General features: G+C 37.8%; 1 protein-coding gene across 2 annotated transcripts; it reads right to left on the bottom strand.

Moving 5' to 3' along the window:
* Positions 1-2,389: 2,389 nt before the first annotated feature.
* Positions 2,390-27,871, bottom strand: DNAJB4 (DnaJ heat shock protein family (Hsp40) member B4). Of its 2 annotated transcripts, XM_071750504.1 has the most exons (4): positions 27,851-27,871; positions 11,004-11,289; positions 7,513-8,087; positions 2,390-5,937 (listed from the first exon to the last, which is right to left on the bottom strand). In XM_071750504.1, exons 2-4 carry the CDS (start codon positions 11,212-11,214, stop codon positions 5,704-5,706), a joined length of 1,020 nt encoding a protein of 339 aa, XP_071606605.1. In that variant the 5' UTR covers positions 11,215-11,289; positions 27,851-27,871; the 3' UTR covers positions 2,390-5,703. The 2 variants fall into 2 exon arrangements, with proteins under 2 accessions (XP_071606605.1, XP_071606604.1); XM_071750503.1 differs by lacking the exon at positions 27,851-27,871 and having other exon boundaries at positions 11,004-11,412.
* Between the last annotated feature and the right edge of the window lie 6 nt (positions 27,872-27,877).

The following is a 27,877-nucleotide window of genomic DNA, read 5'->3' as shown; positions in this document are numbered from 1 at the left end:
CTGAGATTCATGAGGAGATTAGTACTGCCATTTGCCAAGTTTCCACGCCTAACAGTAAGTGCAAGCATGTAAGCAATATAGTAAGAACTATTAATGTCATCCTCAAAGGACAACTAGCATTTACTGACCAGAAAAGGAAACTGACTCTTTATATCTACAGTAGTATGCCCATGTCCCATTTTTTAGGTATTGTTATTATTTCACCTTGAATAACAGTAAATTTCACTGGCAGAAAAAAAATATTCTACCCCCAAAGTATGTTACCAGTGACTCAGACTAGCTGATAAGATGCATGTGCTAGAAAGCAATGGAGTGCATTTAGTTATTTTACTGACTTCAATTTATGAGCTGTCAGTTCTCTAGTCACCTCCAGACCTCAGAGGCTTCAGCAACTATATAAACTAATACAGGGGGACAGGAAAACCTGTAAGCATGACAGCTGCCATAACCAGTAAAGCCTGGAGCTCTGTACATGGATTCCATGAGGCTGATACTGTTGAAGTCAGGGGACCTTACAGAGAGTGCTTTTCAAATGCAAGACTGACTAGATCTTCACAAACATTTCTGTTCTTCACAATCAGCTGAGTTTAGTGTCATTCCTTTCCCACTCTTTCTGCCATCTGATACTACAGATAGCATTCAGTCACATACATCATTCTCTTAAACCCCTGTCTATGAAGTACTTGCTACTGGCTAATCCTGTCAGCCAGACACTCAGGTCATGATCGAGTATGCAAGTGCTGAAGGCAGTGAAGTAACACAGTCTGTTATGACTAGAGACATTATATGATTGACCAGCCTAATATCTTTTAAGTTCAGACAGTTGTCTATCAAAAGAGCTAAGCTCTTACAAAGGCTTCAGTCCCTTAGCTCAGTAGCGTTCCAATTACACAGTTCCTAGAATCACATTTTGGGATCACAGCATCATGTTAATGAGACCAAGTCAGGGTCTAGGGAGTGGCAAAATCATCTTAAGGGCTTAAAGATTTGAGGGAGTTGTTTTTAACACTAAAATATTTTTTAAAGACTCAATGAGACAAACACAAAATGTCAACATTGGGGATCATACAGCCTTAACTAAAGGCCAAGGAAAAGAAGGTTTGGAAACTACTATCGTTTTCCTCTCAACCAAAGCTAAATGCAGCTGCACCCAATACATCTCAAGAACCCCTACCATATTAACACAAGGTGTGACTCATTAATATGGGAAGTTCAGTCTAAGCAAGCATAAAGCTAATGGCACTTAATCAAGGCACAGAATTGATTCTTGGCCAAATACAATTCCCTTTCCAGGCTGCTGATTCTTTTTGGCCAAAAAAAAAAAAAAAAAAAAAAAAAAAACAAAACCAAAACCCAAAACCCAAAACAACAAACCACACCACAAGGTTTAGCAGATTATGCAGTCAGACAATGGTCTCCTCAGATCTCTAAGCAAAACTATGCAGCTGAGAATTCCACAGCACACTGAAACCATGCACCCCTCAACCAGGGTTTTTAAAACCAAACCAGCTCATAGACCATTTCTTCATCCAAGCTTTGGCTCTTTTAGCACTGGAGGTACAACCAGTCCAAGAGCTTGATTCATTTACTGCATGCTGTGCATCAATCCGATGGATCCCTCCCCCTATGCTTAGATTTCTGAGAATCAGACATGGATTCTGCTTTGCACATTTACTAAAAATATATCACATCTGAGAATTAGAAGACTTGATAATGTCATTAGACTGATCATAATACATACTGCTCCTCTCCAGCACTTTTTGTAAGGCAATACTGCAAACAGCAGCGAGTACTAGAAGAGGACATAGAAATGAAGAGAAAGCTCCCACCCTGTGAAAGGCAAACGGATGTCACTACACAGTGACAAGATGAAGGTAGCAAGAACAATACTAGAGACCCAACCCCAGTGAAGAGTCTGTTATTTTGTTACTTCCTTAACAAAGTAAACAGGTTGGAAGAGAAAAATCAACCCAAACCCACACTACCTGCTCAACACACAACAAATAGGCTCCAACAAGCTTTCAGCATAGGTAACACAAAAAAGGCCCAGTGGAAGAGTGGAATACTAATATCCTCATGACATCAGAAAGGCTGCACTGGAGCAATGAAAGTACCACTACAACTATAAACAGTTGTAATGCAGCTTGCTCTACTTTTTCAACAGCTTGAGGTTATCCTAGAGTTAGGGGAATTAAAAAACATTATTTAGAATTACAGGTTTTCACAGACTTGTTTAATCAACTCCTCCAAAGTAACCATGACTTTTGCTTTATCGAACCTAAGCAACCTTCAGGAGACCAAAATATCCTTATTGTCCCCACTTCATAAATGAGCATTTTATTTCCATGTATTTCAGTAGTTAGATATGATAGCTGTCAAAATACTTGCCTCCTTCTCCAAAACAGCCTTTATTAAATAATCAAATAGTTTTTTTAAACACATCTTTTAAGCACATTTTTAATAGAAAAATATTAATTTTTGTGAATCCTGGATTAGTTATTAATGTCCTCTCTCATATTTCAAACTAATTCCACATGCTATTTTCTGAAATATATACTTTGTTACTGCTCCATAAGAAAAGAAATACAAGCATTTCATACCATTCCTATAGCTCTGTATTTTGAGCATGAAAACAGTTGGAAAAGTTTAGATTGCTATACATATATATATATACCTCTAAATACACAAAATACTGCAATTCCTCAATTTAACAACTATTCCTGCTACCTGAAGGTGGTTACAAAAAAATAGTCTTAGTGGCTGCATTTTTATTTTTCTTTTACAAGTTGGACTATGGTTACAAGATCCTGGATTACAAAATGCTCAATTCCATTAGCTTTTAAACTGACAAGCAGGTATTTTAGGATTATAAGCTTTCAAAGTTGTGTAACTTATAGCATCTGCCATCATAACAAAAGATAAAAGAAAGTTAAAAACCAACTTTACACTTTTTACTTATAAACCACATAAGAAATGCAATACGGAAAATACTGAAATGGGAATTTTTTGAACAATATATAGCATTAACAATATACAGAAGCACTAAGCAGCAATTTTTTCCCTTTGTGATACTGCTCCAGCAAATGTTTAGTTTCTTGTAGATTTAGGGTTACAACTAATGACACTGTATGAAGAAATCTGCAGTTGAAAAACTGACTTGAACAGTATCTCCCAGAAGTTCTATTCTTTTGAGAAATGGGATTCTTCTTGTGCTTATTAACAAGTCAGTGTAAATTAAATCCCAGCTTCCATATGATTTACTTTTCCTGCAGACAGTCATTTATGTGAAGATAACACTGCTATTTCTTAAGCTACCTATCAGCAGGTAACTACTACATTTCCATAAGCAAAAGGCTATCAGCAATCTTACATATTTTCTTGAGAAAAAACAAATCAAAACAAAAAACCCCTTTGAAAGTATTGTTAAAGCACTGTATTAATGGTTTTAAACTCAAGTAATAAAGCATGCCTGCAAGGCATTTCTCTCACCAATATGCTGCAATCAAGGGAACCAGCCCTATTTACTCTACTATAAAACTAGATTATTTCAGAGGGCTCTCCATTTCTCTATGCACCTTTTAACTCTAGCATCACAGAATCATTAAGGTTGGAAAACAAACCTCCAAGATCATCAAAAGTCTAAAGACAAGTAACTCATATTTGTATTTTAAAAATTACTCAGTTCAGGCATATGAAAGTTTATGGGTAACCCCTATCCTACTTTGTGTATTGAGCAAACTTTACTTTAGCTAGGACCTGGGCTTTTCCTTCTTCTGCATGGGAGTGAAGTTCAGCCTTTGAAAATAATGCATACTTAAGGTCATCGTGATCTTTAAATACCTGCATTAGCCATATGATTTTATGGTGTTCTTTCTGCACCTTTACACTTAAGTGTAGACCTACTCCCTAGGGATTCAAGCTGTCACAGCAGTACCACCCATCTTTAGGATAAGATTCATTTGCAGGACATAGTCCACAGCACTGTCTAGTGAAAAGTGCTAACTCCAGTCTCATGGACTCATTTAGGCTGGAAGGAACCTCTTGGGATTACATGGTCCAACACCCCTTCCCAAGCATGGTCAGCTAAAGTAGGTTGCCTAGGACCACATCCAGTCAGGTTTTAAGTATACCCAGGGATGGTGATTTCTCAACCTCTCAGGGCAAACTGTTCCAGTCGCTGACCACTCTCACAGTAAAAAGGTGTTTGTGTTCAGATGGAATCCTATGTTTTAGCCTGTATATGCTACCTCTGAGTCCTGTCACTGAGAGTTACTAAGGACAGTCTGGCTTCCTCATCTTCATTCCCTCCCATCAGATATTTATATGCAGTGGTAACTCCTCCCCAAGCCTTTTTCTTCCCCAGGTTGAAGAGCTCCAACTCTCACAGACTCATACATAGGTCTGTGCTAGACCTGCTCATGTAAGTTCATTTATTTCTAACCTGTACTTTGTCAGTTGTCTACTGAAGTCAAGGTAAACAACACATTCTCCTGTCATCCACAAAGCTAGTGGATGTGAGGTTGGCTAAGCACAATTTCCCTACTGTATATCTATGCTGACTACTTCTGATCACCTTCTTGTCCTTCATGTCCTTAGAAATGCTTTCCAAGGGATTTTCACCATCACCTTTCCCAAGGACTAAAGTATAGCTGAGTGGCCTGTAGCTCCCCAAACTTTTTTTTTTTTTCCTTAAAAGTAGGAATGATATTTGCTCTTTTCCAGCCTACTGGAACAGCTCCAGACCTCCATGACCATTTAAAGATAATTAAGAGTGGCTCTGCAATGCCATTAGCCAGCTCCCTCAGCACCAGGAGTGCAACCTGTCAGGTTCATGGACTTCCAGTTTAATTGCCCTTCAATCTGGTCCTCTACCACCAAGGTGCCATTCTCACAGGCCTGGAATACCTGGAGGACTGGTTTATTGGCAGAGGCTGATGCAAAGAAGGTACTGAGTACCCCAGCCTTCTCCACGTCATCTGTCACCAGTTTCTGTGCCCCATTCAACAGCGCACTCACCATTTGCTGTTAATGTACTTGTAGAATCCTCTCTTGCTGTTCTGCCTGAAGGCTGAAGAACTATCCCCATAGCAAATGGCAACTCTTGTTCCTCAAGCCACACGCCCTTTACTAAGACTCTCAGTGCAGTCCTCACATTCTGGGGCAATAAAAAAATTGTTTAATTCCACTGGGGGAGAGTTCAGGAACCCTAGCTGATTTTCCCAGCCTATGGTTTGTGCAGTGGAAGACAACATACCAAAACTGTATCTTCCATGTTTTGCTTTTTAAAATATTTATACATTTGTGCACTTCTACTACTTCCTATTATTTCTGTATAAATGGGTAAAGCTATAGATATGGTAGGGGATATACGAAATAAAGTACTCGAAGGCTCAAGTACTGTATCAGAAATATGCACTGACTTTCATTAGGCAAAATAATGAATAAACTTTTCTGATTAGGAAGATGTAAAATAAAATGAGTGGTTATCCCTCTAAATTTTACTGCAGAAGTCACCTCTATGACTTGTAGTTAACCCTTTTTTTCTCATGCAGCATTACAGTATTTCCCCCCCCCACCCATCCCACAAAACAAAGAAACAAATATTCCATTAGTTGTTACAGATTGCACTTTCAAAGCACAGACTTGCCAGTCTTCTGTATTTCCAGTGTCCTATTTAAACAGCTGACATACACAGTCTTCATTTTATGAAACTGGAAGATTTCGCCTAAGTACTTCTTTTGATGCTGGAGAAATGTTATCTGGAAAAATTACTTCAAACTCTATAATTAAGTCTCCACGTTGGTCAGGATTTTTGGGGAACGGCAAACCATATCCTATAATTCTTCTTCTCATCCCAGGCTTTACAACTTCATTTACTGTCATGGGTATGGTTCTTCCCTCTATCGTCGGCACATTGATAGAGCTGCCACACAAAGCCTAGAGAAAAATTGCATTAAAAAAAAAAAATAAAAAAAATCAGTAAGAACTTTATTTGTACCTGCCACAGAATGTGGCTTATTTAGAAAAGAACTGCATTCAAAACAGTATTTTCACTGCCCACTACTGAGACTTCAAAATCCGGTTCCTGTCTTAAAAGGAAAGGCTTAGGTTTGTCACTGAATATCAGAGAATTTTGCAATCTTTTGCAATGGCCACTGAAAGGTAACTGAGCTTGTATTTCCTTCAAAAACTTTATCAAATAAGGATAGTAGAGCACAGAGTGAAATCTTTGCTTGTACCTCTCTAGGATTTCCAGTTTCTCAATTTCCATCAGAAATTTAGAATCCTGTTCTCATTTTCTGTTTGCTTACATTGTGCAGGGTTTTACTCTAACACACTACCAACCTACACTATATCAAACTGCAGAATAACATTTAAGTTTCTGTAAGTGGAGTCATATAAAATTTCACAGGTCATAACTGAGCATTTCCAATACTCAAAGCAAACAAATATTTTGTTTTAGTTTTGGTGCACCATCACACACATTCTTTTGCTTCATCCAATAGATTCTTTTCATTACTATGATCTCTGATAGTAACATTTTAATTCCTCTAACCTCACTTGATTCAGTACATTTATAAGGCTTATACTGACAAATTTACATACCAAAGCAATGAGACTAACCAAGTTTTTATCTAAGAAGAACTATATTAATCACTATTGCTATCAACTATCACTATCAACTATTGCTTTTTCTCCCTCTCTCATCCCATTTTCAGTGCTTCACCTCACTTCAAATATACTTTTAGTTAAGAATCCTGTAAGAAGGAAGCTCATAATGTACATAAAGAGCTTATAACAGAAGCAAGAGTAATTTGGGACCTCATGCTAATCAAGAAGAACACAACACACACTCAGCTACATTATCTTTTAAACAATGACCATGTGAAGGCTTCAGTCTCCTAAGAACTCTATGATTTTTCCTTTTGAAAGGCACTGTGTTTTAACTTGGGATGGAATTTAAATAAAGCTATACTATTTTTGTTGTTATATATAGCTCCTATAACACCTGTTCACAATAATTTATCCTCATGAAATCAATCTCTATGTACTTTGAAATCACACCAAAATAACTTATGACATAAAAGGGCAGACTTAAATATTCTCACTGCCAACAGATTCTAAGACATTTCTACTTTGTCCTACAGAAATAGTAATCATATCACAGCAATAAGGAGCATACTATACTGGATGTATTTGTTAATTGTATCTGTGTTCAAAACTTCAGCCTATGAACTACTACATTTAGCCAGAAAGGTGAAGTATGAAGGTTTAAAACGTATCAACCTTTACTCTTACCCTTCCGGCCTCATTCTCTACCACCTAAGTTTCCATTTATATAAAACCAGCTAATGCTTCTACTATAAACCACATTGACTTTACAAGACTGAAACTCTATTAAATAAAAAAAACCAACGAAACACTTTATTGCTGCCATACAGCTGGTTCAGTATAGCCATTTTATCATATTTTAATAGGCTTACCCAGAGATCTGCCAAAAGAGATACTTACCTCCCTTAGGCTGATCTTAACAGGATAGATAATATTTGATCCATCTCTCTTGAAGTGAGAATGAGGTTTATCTTTAATGATGAAAACAATATCAGCTGGAATTGTGTTAGGTGTTTCATCACCTTCTTTTGGAAAAGTGATTTTGGTGCCTTCTTTCCATCCTCTTTTTATCTCAATAGTAAGAATTTTGTCCTCTGTTCGGACACTTCTACCATCTGGGTTAAGCCTTTTACGTGAAATTCTCATCCTTTTTGTGCAGCCATGATAGATCTCTTCCAGTGACACTTTAAGTTCATGGATTACAGGGGGATCTTGTTTACGACGTAATTGGCTACCAACTGTATTCCTTTCCCTTGGAAAACCATTCATACTGAAAGTAGTGAAAGACCCAAATGGATCACCATCCACCTCCATGTCTTCAGTATCTCTGCCACCAGGCATCCTTCTTCCGAAGAAGATCTCAAAAGGATTTGTGCCACCAAAGAAAGCTGCAAATGTAGCATGTGGATCGCCATGGAAGGAGTACCGGAAGGTACCACCCTGCCCATCAGGTCCTCCAGCTCCTCCTTTCAGACCTAAATATGGCAAATAAGCAAAGTTAAAAACAAATGGATTATTATTATAAGCTTTCCTTTTGTAGCATGTATTCATGTCGGAACTGATTGGTCAACAAGGTCTTTGCAGTTGGGTGACAGGTTTCCTTTTCAATGAAAACTCAGCATAAGACTGTAAGACTGTAAGAACAAGTATTCTGACACTGCCAATTTATTTTGTATAAATGAAGCCAGTTATTCAAAGAATTGGCATCTTAAAATAGAAGATGAGCCTGCTTGACTTCATCTTTTTGTGTTCTAAAAAGCCTGTCAGGAGCTGAATTCCACTTCACGATCATTTCTGGGGAATATTATGGATTATCATACGCAACATTCTCCATACTCTCCATATCTGAGCTTTAACATAGCAATAATTAGTTTTACCTCTGTTTTCCTGAAATTCAGTTTGAGTAAAAGGTAATATGCCAATAATCAAAGCTGTCATTTACTTTCTTAATGTTCAATTCAGAATCCCAAAACAAACACAACCTTTCTTCCTATGATATAAAACAGGTAAAAAAAAAGCTGGAAACTCTTTTCAACTGAGTCTCAAAAGTATCTTGGAAGTTCCCAAGACTTATTTTGGTACAAAAATCTTGTACAGTCAGAGTGTCACCATCTCTGTGTAGAAAAATTAGAATGTTCTCAAACAGTTTTGTACTTTCTCTTCTACCAGAATGAGAGATCTACATCTCACTTCCTCCTAATAAAATTTCCCTTAAAATTCTCACTGGACAGTCTCTTGCACTTCTTGCTGTCTGAATCCAAACACAGCTAAAATCAATTTTCTTAAATATCTCTTCTCCAATAGGTGATATCGAAGTATCTCCTCATAATACTTAACAGTTTTCCTGCACTGACCATTTCAGGGTACCTTCTCAAACCTTTAAGATGAAAGGCTGAAAATCTTGAGAAACTTTTATTTCTAAATGTACCATGTTTGCTTATTTTATTTTTTCCAGTCTTTCAGAAGTTCAGCACTACAGCTGCTATCCTACTTCCAGAGCCATAAAAATGTGAAGCCTTACATTAATGAAGCATACATTGCCTAAATTTGAAAGTGCTCGTTTTGGGGTGTTTTATATCTTCTATAAATAAGCTTAATACTGGTCATCCACAGTAACCAAGACAGACATTAAAATGAAAATGCTTTCCTCATCTCAAAACCAAACCATGCTATAAAATACTTAGCAACAGTAGTACATCCTTCTGTCACAGTTCTATTAGTTAAACAAGCAGATCTGATCTGCTTCTACTATCAGTCTGTGATAGTAAGAGGACACCTCCTGGAATAGTAAGCCAAAAGTTGTTTTTGAAGGTACATCAAGTTCCTGGCTAGAAAAAAAATTAAGTTCCCTTCTTCCTCCCACCCCACCTCCGGCTTTTCCCTCACAACTCCTAGTTACACTCTCAGATGTAGCTGAAGAGCTTAGAGAGCAAGTGAGGCATCAGGATGTATTTCCAGATACACCATCCTAAAAATTCATACTTTGGTTTAGTGCTATGCCTCAAATAAGCACAAACCTACATTTTGAACCTCTCTCTTTAAGTATGAAATACTAAGATGGCAAAAGCTGCATTGCTTTATATGCTTCACTTCCAGCTCTTTGGGAAAAGAGAATTAAGTGGTATTTTGCGAAAGTAGTTAGGATGCATAGCATGTTGCACAGCAATTTAATATGCAAATGAAGCTACAGAGTAAATATGTTTATTATGGTATACAGAAAGAAGGCAGAAGGTAAGAAGGAAAAAGTGCAAGAAGGTGAAAGACCCAAGAGGAAAACAAAGGTCTCTGGTATCTATGTAACCACTTTTTTCTTAGAATGTTTCAGTCACAGCATTAAAGTTTTGAACATATGCAATGGAACAAAAGACCAAAACACCTGCATCCTCTGTAGAGCCTGAAGGGTTTCTACATATCTTTACAGAAGTTAATAATTGTATTAAGTCCTACAGATAACCAATGACCAATTTTGTTATACATTTATAAGGAGCCACATTTTCCCCAATGTACTGCTAAGTGTCCTCCTTCATATTAGTCAAAAACATGGCCCTGAGTGAATGGCAGTGACTGAGGGGACCTAATTGTCCCAACAGAAGTAATTACTTCATGTGGAATTTCAGATACCATACATTTAAGGGGAGGGATGTTAATGACTTCCTTTGTTGCTCAATCATAGGGCTGAAAGTCACATTGGTCAAAAATAAAAAAAAAGTCATCCTCTCCAGACAACCATTTTAGGATAAATGTGACATTTCTCAGGCCTCATTCCCTTGGCATGTTATCACTGTTTACAATTAAAGCTAAAAAATTGTTCTGGTATTTCATGACATCAGCCAAATTCTTTCCTCTCCAGGCAAAAATCCAAGGACAACTACATACTGGACACCTGGGCTTCTGCTCAGAAGGACTGATCTGCCTAGATCAAGCAGACTGCTGTTTAGCAAAAAATTTAAGAAAAGAATCTCTTTTCTATTGCACCCTCAAAAGTGCTAGGGCAAGGGAAAAAAAAGGAAATAATACAGGAAAAGGAAAAAAAATATCCAGAAAGCTATTTATGGGTTAGACATTTTTTTTCAATTCAGTAAGTTTCTGCCTGTCAAGTATATGTATGGATTTAAAAATAAACAAAACCAAACAACACAAACAAAAAAACCCATAAAACTACCTTAAAGTAAGAAAGCAGAACTAGATCAGCATTAAAACTGTACATATACATATGTATATATACATATACATTTAACAATAATAAAGCTGTTAACTCAAACTTCTAAGCAGTACAAAAAACATTGCCTAAAAATCAACACATAGGACCTTTTCATGTATCATCTGTTAGTTTTCCCTCTCTCACCATAACAAAAAAGCAACTGATAGGAATATAAAAGAGACATACATACCTTCCTCCCCGAACTGATCATAAATGTCTCTCTTTTTGGGATCACTCAGCACTTCGTAAGCTTCTGCAATCTCTTTGAATTTTTCCTCTGCATGGGGAGATTTGTTCTTATCTGGATGCCACTTCAGTGCTTGCTTTCTGTAAGCCTTTTTGATATCCTCGTCAGAAGCCCCTTTTTCAATTCCCAGGATAGAATAATAATCTTTCCCCATCCTGAGTGTTGGATGAATTCAGATTTTCCTTGCTACGAAAAAAATGGTGTCCAGTGTCTTAGCAACGTAGAGATGCTAGAGAAGGAAAAATAAAAATCAAATTTGGAATTGACACAAACAGAATGTCACAAATCAACAAACTCCCCGACACATTAGAGAAACACTAGATAGCTTCTCCGTATTGCGTTCCTTCCCCCGTTGCTCATTTATAAATAATTATACACACTGGACAAGACACAGCCCTCTTTAGAGTCCTCCCATCTACAGTACGTGTCACCGCTCTTTCTAGAACGACAAATAACCCAGGACGTCACTTCCCCGCCTGCCCCAGCTGCACAGCCCGCACAGCTTTCGCTCGCTCTCATACGCATGCACACACACACACACACACACACACACACACACACAGAGAGAGAGAAAATGCTGAACTTCTCTTTCCTGCCTTCTCAGGCAAGTGGAGTTTAAAGGTTTAGCAGTGTGACGCAGTGCCTTTCACCACCCAGTCAGCCCTGAAGACATAACTGTCCCTGGAGAAATGCAGAAGACCGTATGAAGTCATTACGGCGTTTCGCCTCACAGTTTCTATAGAGGCAGTTGTACACAACTCTTTTCCAACTATATCAACGTGGATTTGTACCCTTTTCCAGCAAAGTCTATTAAGTACTTTAGTACTTTGCACCCAACTTAACTACAAAGCTTCAGAAAACTTTAACTTAGTTTCTTTAAAAATAAAACCATGCCACGCTCAACCAGAGCTGACTGAAGCCATGAACTACTAAGCAATAACAAACCAAATCTGAGCAAAAGCACCCCACACTCTTTACCACAAGTAAGCTACTCAGTTAAAGAAGGCCAAAACTAACCTTCCCCCCTTGCTTTTTCTATAAGCAGAAGTATCAAGCAGTACAAGTACAGCAAAATATCCAAACAACTTTCATCTGATGAGATAATAAGAAAAAAATACCCTGTTCCTATATAATTGATTCATAATACATTTCACTACTGAAGTATTTCTCAAGTTCTGCAGAGACAATGGTCCACAAGATTTCTTCTGCCTCATAATTAAAAGCTATAGATCAAGAAATTTTCCTTACTTGTCAGTATGGCGATAAACTTAAAGACAGATCAGTATAGCCTGAAAAACACTCCTCCCTGGAATGAAATACTAAAAAAATGTGAGTTTTGGCAAGATCTGGAAGTTACCTATATGAAGACATCTCTAAGCTGAGTAAAGATATTACCTATATGAAAAAAATAAGGCTCAACTGGCTTCCTTCTAATGATAAAGTTTAAACAAAGCAGTACATAGCCAAGAGACCAAACTCAGGTGGAGAATACCAACCCTCTGATTCAGGGAACAGTCTATCTGAACTTGTTTTCCAGAACCTGCTCTAACTTAAAAAGGGGCCTGCCAGAAAAGGCAGAAAATTTTTCCTCAACAAGAATACTAGAAAAAAAACTTATTAAAAGCAAAAAAAAAAAAAAAACCAAAAAACCACCAAACAAGCAAAAAAAACCAAACACCAAACAAGCAAAAAAACCCAAACACCAAGCAAGCAAAAAAAAAACCAAACAAGCAAAAAAAAAACCAAACAAGCAAAAAAAACCCAAACAAGCAAAAAAAAAAAACCTCAAAAAACCCCCAAAAAAACCTCAAGTGTATCGTTTCCTTACTCCTCACATCATTTTTGAAATTTTTGAAAAAGCAAGAACTTTTGCTTATCTGTGGTTATTATTTCAAATGTAACAGGACAAAGGGTATTGAAGGAAGGAATCGGTTCCCCTTGTCACCAAGTCTCTTGGGGTTTAACTGCATTTTTGGAACACGAGGAGCCACAAAGTTACAGAATCGTCTATCTTTACAGCTGAAGAATGAAGCTGATGATTAACTCCACACAGAATAAAGCTAGTCTTTTACTAGTGTATACCCTTTTCATCTTTATTTACAAAGTGCTGCTTTTGTTAATTTCCTATTAATATTTCAGACAGTCTTGGTAGACCCGTATCCTAAATTCATCTTTTCCTCTACAACAGAATTCTGAAAGCACTGATTTTCACAACAGCATGAATTAAAGCAGGACTTCAGCTCATTTGATGCAAAATAATGCTACTCCCTAAGAAGCTACTTTATTTACACATTTTAACTTTGCCACACTAAAGAAATGTTTGCAAATATGACCAACCTTCACCTAAATCCAGCATTTACAGTAACTCTGAACTACAACAGCAAATAAACTTCATCATTACTGGCAGAGTAAGATTTACAACAGCCTTAAATTCTCTTGCAAAACTAGCAGTGCAAAGAGTTATTATGCTCAGCTGTGCTCCCATGGTCCGGATTCAAGCAGCCTCTGATGGGGTCATAACTTATGTGACTTGAAGTATTCCCACCAGTGAGTGCCTGAGAAGGACCCCATGACTGTGTAGTCATATAACAGAACTGTCAGAACAGCAACAGCTCAGACTATTTTCAGGACTGAATTTTTCATTCCACTTTGTGAAACTTCTGGTTGGTTGTAGGGGCAGAGATGCATATGTTAGTTTAAAAGAAACAAGGAAAATAAATTTTCCTGATTGACAACATTACATTAAACACCTCTTCTATCAAGTATCAAAAGAATACCCAAGGAGCTACAATTAGCAACAACTAGTACTACGCTCCCCCCACCCATTCTGTAAAACACAGTAATTAGTTTCCCAGGTTTTATTAAAAAAAACAAACAGTCAGGTTGTCATCTTAAGTCAAAACTTTCTTCCCCTCAAATGTCAAAACTTACAGAACAAATTCTGGTAACAACAAAAAAGGACTGGGACACTGGGACTTCTTCTGACAATCACAGTAAACATTCAGACATCCTTTCTCTCCTTACAGAAGAGAACACGCTGGCACATTCTCTTATTCTGCCATAAGTGCAAAGTTAAACCCAAATTAGGCAAGTTAGTCCCTAAGAAATGAAATTTTGTACTCCCTGGCCTGCATGAAATCTTCATGTCAGAATAAACTTACAGTCTGGAATCTCTTATCTTCTCAGAGATGTTGGGATAACTGGAGCACTTCCTTTCAGAAAGCATGTTCCCTCTTTTTTTCCATGCCAAGACCTCCCAAGATCACAAAGAGTTCTTTTGAAAATAACAATTAGGCTGCAGTTCTTCTCACACACCTACTGAGTTTGTTAAAGAATTTGTAATCAATTGAGAGATACAACTCTCTTAGAAATAATGAATACATTTTTTTAAATTAAGACCCAAGTGTGCACAAGATGAACATCTAGTGATCATGTTAATGCTCATCTGGATACATCCAATCATATCAGCACTTCTCCAGACAGTAATATCCATCTGGGAAGTGTAGTAAGTCTTTACATCTCCCATATTTCTAGTATTATAGCAGTTTCAAGGACAGATAATAAATCACAACTGCTAGATTTTCAGAACTCTGAATATCTGATCTAGAGTTATTTTTTCTGTAACTTAATTGTTGTTTAAAGTATCATTCCAAATAGTCTCTCTGAACAACAGTCACATACATATGGGTAAGTGCTACACATTGTTAGTTTGGCAGAACAGTGAGAGCAAGGTCATACTACTTCCAAATCTTAGAATAGCTGCATTAATAACAGGAACTTTGAATTAATTGCTTTCTTCAAAGCAGCCTTCATAGGAACAATCGAAATAAATTAAGACGCGGCCAAGGAAATATTCACCGTAATAGTTACACTGAACTCAAAGTCTACGTTAATTATAAATTAGCACCAGTATTAGGTTATTTTAAGGAAAAGCTTCTAGAGCAGAACAGTGTCATTACTCCCTAAAGTACATGAAGTTGAATAAAAATGCCCATTACTTCTTTTAAATTAAGCCATTTCTTCTATATTCCTCGCCTATTATACCACAGAAACAAAACTGAAAGAGAGAGGACTAGATCACAGAACAAGCTGAAGAGCAAACAAAACCACAAAGGCAAATTCCAGCCAGATCACAACTATAAATACACATGTGCACGTAAATGTCAAGGCAGAGGAGCCAAATTCCCTCCTAGAAAAAGTTCTTTTATAATTAAGTATCATAATATTTGCAAACCAACATAATGAATTGAATAAATTTACTTCTGTCTGATGATCTGAAGAAAGCACATCCATTTACAACAGTAAAATTTCATAAAAGATCATCCACTATTTTCCCAGAGAAAAAACTGTGACAGTGACTTCTCTCCCCACCACCTTTAGCTGTATGCAGTTGTTGACTAAGCTACATTTATTTTTTGGAACTGTGAATCAGATCATGTACATGTCAAGTCCATTGATGAATTAATTAAACAGTTTCTCTACAGAAATGTTATGTGCTATATATGTAGCCAGTCTCCTATACAGAAATAAATTTCAGAGTTTACAACAGAAGCAACAGGTTTTATATATATATAAAAAAAATATATGAAATCAACTTTATATATATAAAATCAACTAACAGAAAAAGCAAAGCAAAACCTGCAGAACGTAACAGTTCAAATCAGTCAATGGCCCCAAAAGAAAAGCTTCATTTAGTCAAGCACTTCATACCCAAGTAAAAACAGCACTTAATCAAAATTTTACTTCAGTTCTCTGCAGAAACATGCAGACAAAAGTAAAATGTTCATTATACAAAAGATTCCAGGGCTAATTTTACATCTAAATAAACAATAACACAAGAAAGTGAAATACCTCATAAAAATTACATCAATAAAATTATAAAGTTACAACTGACACTTAAAATTAACTTCATTAAACAGCAGGATTGAGTAACTAGGCACAATTTATATTTGCATACTGCATTCTTTGTGTCTTTGAGACACTTCACTTTTAAAAGGTTGAAACTGAAATACACCTCAACATATTTACCAGTTTGTATACTACATGCACAATTTTTTCCTGAAGCACATGCAAAAGTGCAACTTAATGTAATTCACTGACAACTTGCGTTAAAAATACTTTGTCTTTTTATTTCCTCACAGATTTAAAAGGAAGAAACTTAGTTGAAGACATATAGTCATGCATTACAAAAACATCTGCCTTCCATTAGAGATACATCTCAGTCCCTGTGAAACAGTAATTCATAGGAAACATACCTACAATACTTTATTGTAGGAAAACAACAGAATTACAGACGCTGTGTGGGACAGAGGAGCCTGGTAGACTGCCCGATACTGCTTGACCCTGAGGGGAACAGAATGGTGTAAATAACCTGAGGAATGTGCCTCCTGGAGAATGTTATATTTCAGTACCAGGTGCCTTCGGTGAGAAACAGTTAGATAAGGCTTTATGTTAGTGCATGTTTATATATCAAAATGTACTATTTTGACAATACTGCTAGACAGAGCACTTTTAGATGTAACCTATAAACCAATCAATAATAAGTTTAGCAAACCACACAATAAATGATTCTGATTGTGCACAGCAATTGGGATCAATGCATTCATGTCCAATGACACTTTCTATATTTAAAAGTTGATAGAACTGTCCAGAAAGATCTGGTCTGACTATTTTTGGTTAAAGAGGTGATATTAAAACAGAACAGCAGGATACAAAATTATCCACGATAATTAAATTCATTATATTTAAGTTCTACCAGCTCTAGCATCAACACAAGTATTTTTCTGCTTTACACTGGTAGTATCTGCTTTAAAAAATGTTTGTAACATTACTGGAACATCTATAAAGTTGTGTTCCTACAAACTGGCCAAAGGATATGTTTTTAAGGTCTTTTGTGGGAAAGCTTACATTAAATATATATTCTAGAGCACATATTAATTCACAGCTCAAGTTCAATGTTAAATCTCAAAGTTATAGGGTTGGCTTCTGCAGAAATTATTATTCCAAATGTGTATACTATGACCCACATAGAATCACATGGAACAATAGAAAAAGAAAAAAAAATAATCTAAATCTTAAGTAGATTTTATATTAAGCGTGACCAGGACACTAGTCACACACGCACACTGCTACTTCCTCACAGCATAATAAAATTGTCATTAACATAAAGAATTCCTGCCTACCAAGTCACAATCACTGAAGAACACTATAAGTCACTATAACTGAAGAACAAAACTATACTTGGAAGAATCTTCCAGATTTAGTTTTCAACTGCTGAGAGAGAACGAACGATCTTCTTGCAAGCAGGCAGAGCTCTCAGAACTCTGCTATGATTTATTGCACCCGTGAAAATGCAACGAACTGTCCCTCACTTTGTGTGTGATTAACTATTTCAGACAGCACTTAGAAAAACAAAAAGAAACATCTGAAGTATGGTCACACAAAGCAACACACAAAGTATTCTCATCAATAGATTAAGGCTTTCCTCTTCTGAAATAATAGATTCCAGAAGTCCTTTTTAATACCTTACTTAGAGTCAAGAGACCATTTCAGTTTCCACTCTAATTTCTGCAAAAGGCCTCGTCTTCAAAACAAGTTGATTAGTCAACCAGGAAAAATGCCAATCAGGCAAATCATTCAGCAGGTTCCCCCACACTGGTGACTCTGTCTGCACACACTATTACAAGCTTCAACTAGTTAATGAAATTGTCCCCATACATACTTTTACAAACACCTATATAGAAAAGCGTATTGTGTTGGTAAGGAGAAATATCTACACACTGTTACAAAAAAAAAAACCAAAACAAAAAAAACCACACAACCCACAAAACACTCATAAGAAAGCTAAAGCTCTTTTCCAACAAGTTCTGCACAATCTGCTACTAAATTGATAACTAAGTTATCAATTTGGGGCAAACAAAGCAGAAAGATATAGTAGTCAAAGTTACTCCTTTAAATTTTACATATAATAGGCCTGGACTTTTGTCCCAACCACGTTTTGCTCTGACTGCTATCACTCAGGAATTTATCCAGGACTCAAGGAACTCTGTGCTGAAACAGCCCATATGCAAACAAAGAGCTAGACTTAATCACACATTTATCACACTGTATTACTCAGGTTTCTCCCACATCACCAACCTTCCCATGTTGGCTATACAACAAGCAAAGCTGTTTAACATGATGAACAGTTTAAGGCTTTGTAATTGTTCCAAGACTAGTTCCTTTTTATTTGATCATATGAACATTACAGCTTTATAGCCTTTCTGGTAATTAAGCAAAAACATACTGCTCCAATACAAGCCTTTCAGATTCTCAAGTGCTAACATACTCAGCCTCTGAACATGTTTTCAATATTGCCACAGAGGTGTATTGTTCTGGTTATACATGTGCTCGTATGTATGCCACAGGCTTCCATGTTACACCACTTTTTCAGCAAAATTGTATAGAACAAAATAGATACTGCTTAAAAAAGGTAGAAGTTAAAAAATAAGTTAATTCTGATTAGCATCAAATAAAAGGGAATGATTGCTTGGTAGCCAGGAAAAAAAGCAAATTACATTTTGTGAGTTACTGGGAAAAGAATAGAGAACAAAACAGGAAAGATTATTATAATATCATAGGAACAGTACAGTACCAACATTACATCTATACTGTAACACTGCAGTTCTGTTCCCCTCAACTCCACAAAACCAATTATATTTTTTTTTTCAATGTTCACATGACCATAAAAAATTAAAGATATGAAAGTGCTTCCAAGTGAGAAAAAACAAAAAGTCTGAGGTCTACAAGTGATGGCAAAAAGGAGGACAAGACAAGACATGAACTATTTGTGGTTTATTCCCATCTGTGTCAAATCCACTATGTGAAACTAACAGAAACCAGTACCAACAATAAAATTAAGGTCTACCAGCACTAGTGTTGCCTGTTAAAGGGAAACTCAAAAAGGGTTTCAAGTTGGACAGTAAGAAAATACCATAGAAGAGATGTATTGCAAGTTTCTCCACAGAGAAGCCAGAGCTTGAATTCCCTGAGCTGTAAATATCTGAAAACAAGGAAGACGGAAAAGAGGTTTGCCATGATCCAACCTTCCCTTAAGCATCTACTTAAGGCCACTTTCAAATGCAAATTACAGAGCTAAACAGACCACTTAATGGACAACCAGTTCAGCATTCTCTAGATGAGCACCCTCGTTAGTTTAATGACAACCTCAATACAATGCAATTCATTCACTTCCACGTTCTAGAGAATGAACACTTTCTAACACAGAAGCTAAAAACGTGAGCATTGACACTACATAAATTCGGTGACACTACATAAATGCTGTCCAAACGTATGGGTTCAGCCAAGCAGTAGAGGTCTGCTTTAACATATTAGAAGTGGGTACTCTATTGTAGCATGCTTCCTTCACACCTAGCTGAAGTATTGTTTCATATAAGTTAAAAAAAAACCCATTCAACTCATTTATTAGTACTGCCAAAGAGGGTTGTAAGAGATTTTGTTTGTTTAGGTTTTCTGAGGGTTGGTGTTTTGTGTTGTTTGTTTGTCTTTTGTTGTTTTTTCATGTAGATACACTTGACGCAGTTACTTAAAACAGATTTGACATTACAATCCAAGGTAGCACTTCCAGCCACACTGCCTCCTCTTTTCCCTCCTGCCGTCCCTCCCAGCTGCTCCTAAGAAACAAAGTATCAGTTGTCTATAGGTTCTCGGTTAATTCACAAAGGCACAGAAAAAAACAAAAATAAACAAAAACACAACGCCACAAACCAGAAAAACACTGAGAAAGATGTGTAGACCTTTACCTTACTCTCCTACCTGTAATTCTGTTTCTTATACAAACTTTGGAATACAAGCAATGGAATTTTTGTAAAGGGTCTCCGTTACAACACATAGACTTTTAAAAATAGGTATTTAGTAGCACGTGTAAAGGCGGCTCTAAAGTTCCTGTTTCAAGTAGAAGTAAGGCTTAATTTAACGTTAACGCTCCATGGATTCGGCCCCACTCTTGGAGCATGGAAGGGGCAGAAATCTCCCTACAAGTATAGACAGAACAGCCAGCTCATATGCTTCTCCTTCTGCAGCCCAGCATTCTCCACCCCAGGGCCCAGGGCCAGCTGGCACAAAACAAGTAACATTTGCTCTGGGCTAGCTGAGACTGGACACAAGGCCAGCCAGCTCAGACCCTGAGAACCGAGATTGGCTCCCTACCAGTTCTTCCACCAACTGAATCCTGGTAGAACTCCTGTGACCTAATAGTAGTACTATGTACTGATTAACAGGAAAAGGATAATGGAAAAACAGTGCTAGTTCCCACAATAACCCTTTCTGACTTTTAAGAAACTGGAATGGAAAAAAAAAATTTTAAGTAATTTTAAATGCATTTGTTTCAATACCCTACATAAAGTTAGTTATCACAACTACCTTATCACCTAAGAAACGTGAGGACAGACAAACTGTTTCATTTAATATCTATTTCTGTAGAAGTAGCATACAACAACAACTCTTCTAGTCTTTCATTTGTAGAAAAGAGTTATCCACCACCTGTAACAATTTATTGGTGTTTACCTTAACTATGGTAGCAATTCCTTTATTCATAGCAAAGGAATCCCAAGGGGGTTCTTTCACCAAACAAAATTAACAACCAATTGTCTCACTAAAGAGACAGCAGGAGACAATTCAGGACACCTGGAGAATAATATTCTATACAGGTTAGCTCTTGCTAAAAATTTCTGGGAAGTTAGCACTGGCATGACTCAGATGTCACCTGACCTGAACCTGATGTCTTTCTTTCCAATGGTTCTCAACCTGTTATTTAAATATTTGGATTCAGTCTACTTGAAGAAAAAAAAAAGGAAAAAAAGCAGCACTAAAACCCCCACAAAGCCCCTACTCACTGCCAGTTTGGAACATTTATTAGTGGAACATTATGCATTATAGAAATATTTTCTTAAAAGATACTCTACAGCTTTATACTGAAGACCAATAGACTCCTCTAGAGTCCACTACCCCACTACACCAGTCATGTTCTATAATGAAGGAACAGACAAAAGTCATGTCTGCAAGTTATTTCTTCTTCTGGCAAAAGTATTAGATTTTTTTCAGGCATAGATAAAAAGCTATCAGGAAACAACAGCTGAGACAAAAACTGAATAAGCAAGATACTAGCCATAGCCATGGGTCACATAGAAAAGGGGGAAGGGAGAAGAGAGAAGGCTAGGTGAAAGATGCCTTGCACTATCCCTATCCACGATCTACTCGATTTTTTTCTTTTTCCTGTATTAAGGACAGAAATTAATAGTTTCCAGTAGAAAATAAATTTCTCAGTCCTAATGAAGGAACTGCAAAACAAATAAAAGCACTTGGAAAAGCAACTCTAATACATTGTATTGTTTTTAATTGCTGTTACACTCAAACAAGATGAAGATTATTAATGCATGACCAAAGAAGGAACTGCACATTTTTGCTATGGACATATGACCACACTGTTCTTACATAAGCAAAAGGAGATGGTCACACTCGACGTTTTTTCCAGAATGTGCTCATAAAAATCCCACCCAGCTGCTCTGATTCACACAGCTAGTTTTACATGCAAGGCTGAAAACACACACATTGAACTCTTGAATAAAGACAAGAATTTGATAAGGAGATGTCAGAACAACTTCTCCTTGAAAGAAGATGTCAGAATACCTAAACTCACTTAAGTTGAAAAAATAAGAATGTACATCTGTTCAGCTAGGGAAGACAAATCTGCTGTAACAAAAGCCAAAATAGTTGTTCATTCATCTGTCAAGTATTTCAACAACATCCCCCAGGTCAAATTAGGTTTCTTGGTTGGGTCCCCCCAGTTAGTAATATCCTTACATATTCACAAACTTCACTACAAACATTTATTTTTCCCAAAACATACATGTAACAGTTACAATAATATTTATGAGGTTTTTCACTTTCAATAAGCTTGTCGTAATTGTGGTTTTATGGACTGAAGGTATTGGTCATTTAGATCTTATATAGCATCTCTTCCATTTTTCTCTCCTCACCCTCAGAAAAGATTTATCTTTCTATCCCGGTCTTTGGTTTTGTTGGGATTTTTTTGTCTTTGTTTTTTTAATTGACTGCAATATCTCCACAATATGGTAAAAATAAGGTGCTTTGACTCACAAATTAACAAATAAATGTTAGATGTAATTAAACAGTATCAGAAAGAATACTACTAGGGAACAGGGCATACATAAAAGTATGCCAATACTTTTAAAGTAATCAAAATTTTCCCGCTTTAAGAATTCTGAACATTGCTGACTTTTAAATATGTATTTACACATCTATTAACAGGATTTGAATGCACATTCCTCAGTGCTGTGCCGATACAGAAATACAGTAGGTATTTCTATCCACTGCAGCCACTATTGCAATAACTACTTGTTCTCACTTTAGAAGTCCTTCAGTCCCTATCTCTGACCTTCTTAACCCTAATTCATATGCAAATTCCCTGCCCATCTCCATCAACCAATTCATTTCAAACAGGGCCTTTCACACTTTTCCTCCTCCATCTGGGAGGAGTTGTGCACAAGCTAACAGCAAACATTCTCCGGGCTCTAGAAATGCTCTCTTCCCTTCCCATGACATACACACAGAAACATCCAACCCCCTTGAACAAGTAGGATGCCGATAATGACCACATTATCATGCTGACTGGTGTTATCCAGCTGCCTTTTTGCACTACACTCATTCTATATGGTGACGCACTGTCTCCCTGCATATGTCAGCTGTATTTAAGTAAGATGTGCATTTTATCCAATCTATCATTCTGTAGTTGAGACACACGGAGTGCAATAGTGGCTAAATGCAATTTAACAGCCTTCCCTATGTTAGTCAAAAATTCAGAGCTTATGTTAATCTTTTACTGCCCAACTATCCTCCAGACCAGAACCAAGTTTGCTGGTAGACCTTGAGATAAAGACCCCTTCTCCCCTTTTTAAATTTTATTACCTTTTTTTTTTTTTTTAGGAGTGTCAACCCACTTAATAGCTTTAAATCAGGTACATATGAAATAAGATTCACAAGAATAAAACGTGCAAGGCGAGTGCTCTAAAGAACGTACATTATCAAATCTTCAGATACTTAATATAGTAAGACTTTTTGGAAAAAACAAACAAAACAAAACCAAACTCTATGACTAAATGTAAGCCAAAACTACCACAGATCCGGGTTGTTGATTGTTTTGGTTTTTTTTTTTGAAGTTTACTATATAGAAATTGATAGACAGGAGACGAGATACAGACTTGGGAAGCAAATTAACTCTTTCCCTTCCCTCAAGAGCCAAGAATCTAGCTGCATTATTATCCCCGAATGAAGGCAGCAGCTACAGCAGAGCAGGCTACCCTTCCTCTTCAAGACTCCCTTCTCTTCCCACAGATTCTTCTTCCTACCCTTCCCAATTCCTCAGTAGCAAACCACGTCTCCACATTTGTCTGGACTGAAGAAAAATAGGAGTATTTGCAACTACCAAGATACAGCTGCCCATAATTTGGATCATTCTGGGTAGGTGAATTCTGCACAGTAATCTTACTTTTTGAGTCCTGAAAACTGTTCCTGTGAAGTGTCATCTTTCTCACAAGGGAACTCAATTATGAGCATTTTATAGATTTTGTAGACAGTTTTAAGTTATGCTTTAATATTACTGCTTTTCCACCAACACATTCTCTTTCAGCTCCCAATTGGGGGTCTAAAATTTGTAATTACTACTTTGGTGCATATAGAAGTAAATATGAAGGCTCGTAACAGATCAGCAGTTGTTTTGACATGGAGCACATGCTGCACCTTCTCTCTGTAGTTAATTAAGCGAGTTTTCTGACAATGTGTTCAATGTGATCGTGGACATCCTTTGTTAGTGCAGGAGCATGAGCCGACAGTTTATCTAAATCTCCCAAAGTGATGAAATCATCAGAAACCAATTGCCAGTTTCCCCACACCAGCAATGACTTGCAAAAAGCACATTGAGCAGCTACAAAGTTATCCCAATGGTTATCATCCTTCTCTGATAATTCTCAGGCTGTTCCCACTTTTCCTGTATGTTCCTAGTGTACTGAGGCAGAGCTAAACAAAACAACACACAGTGTTGCTGAGGCAACTTTAAAAGAAAAGTAATTCTATAGTTTATGAACCTGTGAGAGGTCTCCTTAGGTGTGCTAGCAAACCACTTCCTTCAGGACTGTCTTACCCTTTCACCTGGTCATCACACATCAAAGTTGAAGTCAGTTGTTGAAAGAAAAAAAAACCAACCAAACAACTCAAGACCAAAGAGCCCAAGAACAGAACAGAACTCCAGGTAAGCATGCAATTCAGCTTATGCAGAGGGTGTGGGTGAATTCTACACTTTTATACCTATGCTTTTGCAACACTTAACCTAGCTGATTTAGAAATACCCTGACTACCTTTTTGCATAAGTAAGGATATACACATTAGATTAAAAAAAAAAGTTGTTTGTTGTTTTTTTTACCAGAACTCTCCATTACTTAAGTCTGTGACAATCCACAGTATACATAAACTCTTCTGACTTACTGGAGTTTCCATTTGAACTAGCTGTTTTTCAATAATTATATATTTACTTATATACATAATATATATATACATACATATATACATATATATATATATATGCATATACACACACACACACACACACACACACTACAATGGTCTAGTTGTTGTCAGTAACCATCAGGCTATGGCCTGAAAACCACGGGAGAAGTCACTATCTAGCAAGTTCAGCTAAGGGAGAAACCTTTCTCCAACCACCAAAAATTGATAAGCAGTAGATTTCTCTACATCCTTTACCAAGAACAAGTTATAGTAGAACTGAGGCTTGTTTTACACTGCAACAGTTGTCTTGCTTTAGCAGCAGTGCAAATATTTTGCTTACAAATCTACTACATTTAATTTCTTTGAATGCAGACTTGTGAAAATAGGCAATGAGTAATTTTTGCGAGTGAGAAAGCAGAATAACCTGGCGTAGGCTGCTGTAGGAAGTCAGCAAACCATTTAAAAGAGTATTAGTACTGATAAAATCCTCACCCCATTCCATTATGAGACTAAAGAGAATGTATTAATCCCATGTGGATACTTCTCTCTACACAAGTAGCATTTAGTAAGAGAAACGGAGATAGTGCGCTTCAGAGACGTAAGTTTCCAGCAGATCTGTTCTAAGTGTCATCATGAGAAATATGGATGGAAACATCTCTTAAACTGTTGAGAAAGGTCACTAGATCAACTTAGGACCAGTGAAAATAAGGGCATAATACCTATACAATACACTACGTATTACACTACATATAAGATCACATTACTCTGTTATTTGCCAGTTTTCATGTTCTAACTATCTGAAAAGACCTAAGAAATACAGTGACCTCAAGAGTTTCAAAGACTGATGAATCACATATATTCTAAATACCTTTCAAATCATAAAAACTCCAAAAATAAAATCAATAAGTAAAAACTTCAAAATTAACATTCACTTATCATTGGGTGTTTATGAATGCAACTAGAACACTTGCAGTACCAGACAAGAGTGTTTTCATCAGCTCAAGCACTATAATTGCTTAAAAACTTCATCAGTGTTATATAGCTTGTCTCACAGAACTTAGCAAAGCAGCATTACCTCATTTTGTAACAATAAAAAGCAAAGTACATAGATGCTCCAAATCCTTTAATAAATGAAAAGTCATAAAAGACATAGCCAGTAGCCAGTAATAGCTTTAATGCATCATAGTCAACTACTATTGCTCAACTTACTTATTTGCATAGTACAGCTCATATACATTGTCTAATTTTCAATAACAAAAGAAATGAAAAAAAAATACTTCAGGGTCAAATTATTGTTTAGAAATAGCAAAGAGACAAGCATGAAAATTAAGCTCCCACTTTCTAAACCTCCTTTTGCTGTTTCCCTCTTCCCCAATTAACACAGTTGCATTAACGGAGAGTATATGCTAATTCTTCTAACATGTTTTTTTCAGCAGAAGTATCTCAGCAGCAAGCTTCACCTATGTCTAATTATACACTGTTACATGCCTAAAAGTATGTAGGAATTTTAATTTTTCAGAATATGTCAATCTTAAAACCCCCCTGAGCTATGTTACTTCAAACTTTTTATAAAGGGGAAAAAATTTCCGCTCCTGCTTCCTTCAGTGGAGTTATCTAAAGATACAGGATAATGTCACCTCTGCAGAAGCGCTGTGTCCTAAGGTCTACTAACATGATCCTTTTTTATGAACAGCCAGAACTGAAGGGATCAACAAGAAACTAGGAACGTCTTAAAGCAGCATGGAGCTACAAGGCTAGCCAAAAGAAGACAGTAAGCAGCATTTTATTACACAACTTTTAACAGTTGCTCTCTCTCTGCATATCGCCCAAAACTAGGAAAAGCCTAAAACCGCAGTTCCTTAACTAAAGTACCGACAACAGAGACTTCCCACCCTTCCGTTTTGAAGTACGTATGCTAAAAAAAAAAAAAAAAAAAAAACCCACCACGAAAACAAAACCACCAAAAACAACTAAAAACCCCACGATATAATATTTACGTAATCCAGAAGCCCATGAAGAAGCTACAGCCTTATGTACAGAAATATCCATTTAAAAAAAAAAAAATGCAAAGCACCCTCTCAGAACAACACAGTTGTACAGCTTTGTTGTCTTTCAGTATTACTTAGCCTCCCCTGCTATAACTAAGTAGATATTCTATGACCTTATCTAGATGTGAAATCTTTGCAACACCGTCATCCATACTCAGCATGCTAGTTCATCCCCGACAGGTCACAGGACCCAGAACAGGGCCCAGATTAAAGCATTACTATCTCCCAGTATTTCATTAAAGCTTATGCTTGCGCAAGCAAGAAAAAAAACACCCCTCCCTATTGTAAACACTGAACAACAGTATTGGTAATTTTCAACTAAGAAATAAACAACCATTAACGGTGCAGGAGGACACAAGTGAAGCTCCCTTCACTTGTGAAAGGAAGAGGGGAAAAGCTCCTTTTCCCTGGCCAGAGAAGCAGTTCGGAACGGAAAAGCCGCTCGAAACAGGGACACGACGGGCGCTGCTCCCTCGGCTCAAGGGCTCTGCCTCACCCCGGGGCTCGGGAAGGAGCTGACGAGGCGCCCCTGGCCTCCCCAGCTACGCTAAAGCCTGCACCGCCAAAAGCCGAGGCTTCTCCCCCGAAACGCAGCTCGTTACTCCCCGCAGCTGTCCCGCGTCACACGGCAGGCACACCGATAGCGCCAGGCTGCCCCGCAACGCAACGCCCCGCGGCACAACGCTGCGAGGAGCCTCCCCACAGCCGCGCTGACGGGGGAAAAGCGGCCCGGCCCGGCCCCCCCCTTCCGTTCCGGGATTGGGACAACACCGCTACCACCCCCACGAACCGCTCCTCAGCCAATCTGGGAACCGGTCGGAAAGGAACCGAGCCACTAGAACGCTAAACACCACCCCAGGCACAGTCTAACGGGGCCAAGCCCCAGCCGCAGCGCTGCCGCTTGCCCTCGGGCCCCATTCCCGTTGCCTCCCTCACGCACTCACCCGCCGCCTCCTCCTCAGCCGCCCCCCGGGCCAACCTTCTTCCCAGCAGCCCCCGCGCCTCAGACGCGGCTCCCGCTCGCGCACGCCCGACCCGAACCCAACCCGCGCGAGACCCGCTCGGCCGCCGCCTGCAGCGCCGCGAGCTCAGCATTGCCCCGCCCCCCCGCACCACGTGACCCTCCCAGCCCCGGCCCCGGGGGCCGCTAACAGTGCCCGTTACCATGGAAACGCCGCGAGCCGGCAGCCC

The sequence above is a fragment of the Heliangelus exortis genome, chromosome 8 (genome assembly GCF_036169615.1).
Source record: "Heliangelus exortis chromosome 8, bHelExo1.hap1, whole genome shotgun sequence".
Lineage (NCBI taxonomy): Eukaryota > Metazoa > Chordata > Aves > Apodiformes > Trochilidae > Heliangelus > Heliangelus exortis.
The sequence above is the reverse complement of the archived record's forward strand: the minus strand, read 5'-3'. Positions and strand labels throughout refer to the sequence as shown.

Coding starts and splice junctions, on each gene's coding strand:
- DNAJB4 (XM_071750504.1), bottom strand. CDS start 11,214: ATGGGGAAAGATTATTATTCTATCCTGGGAATTGAAAAAGGGGCTTCT. Junction 8,088..11,003: donor TGATCAGTTCGGGGAGGAAG/GTATGTATGTCT, acceptor TGCCATATTTAG/GTCTGAAAGGAGGAGCTGGA. Junction 5,938..7,512: donor TTAAGATCAGCCTAAGGGAG/GTAAGTATCTCT, acceptor ATTTTTCTCTAG/GCTTTGTGTGGCAGCTCTAT.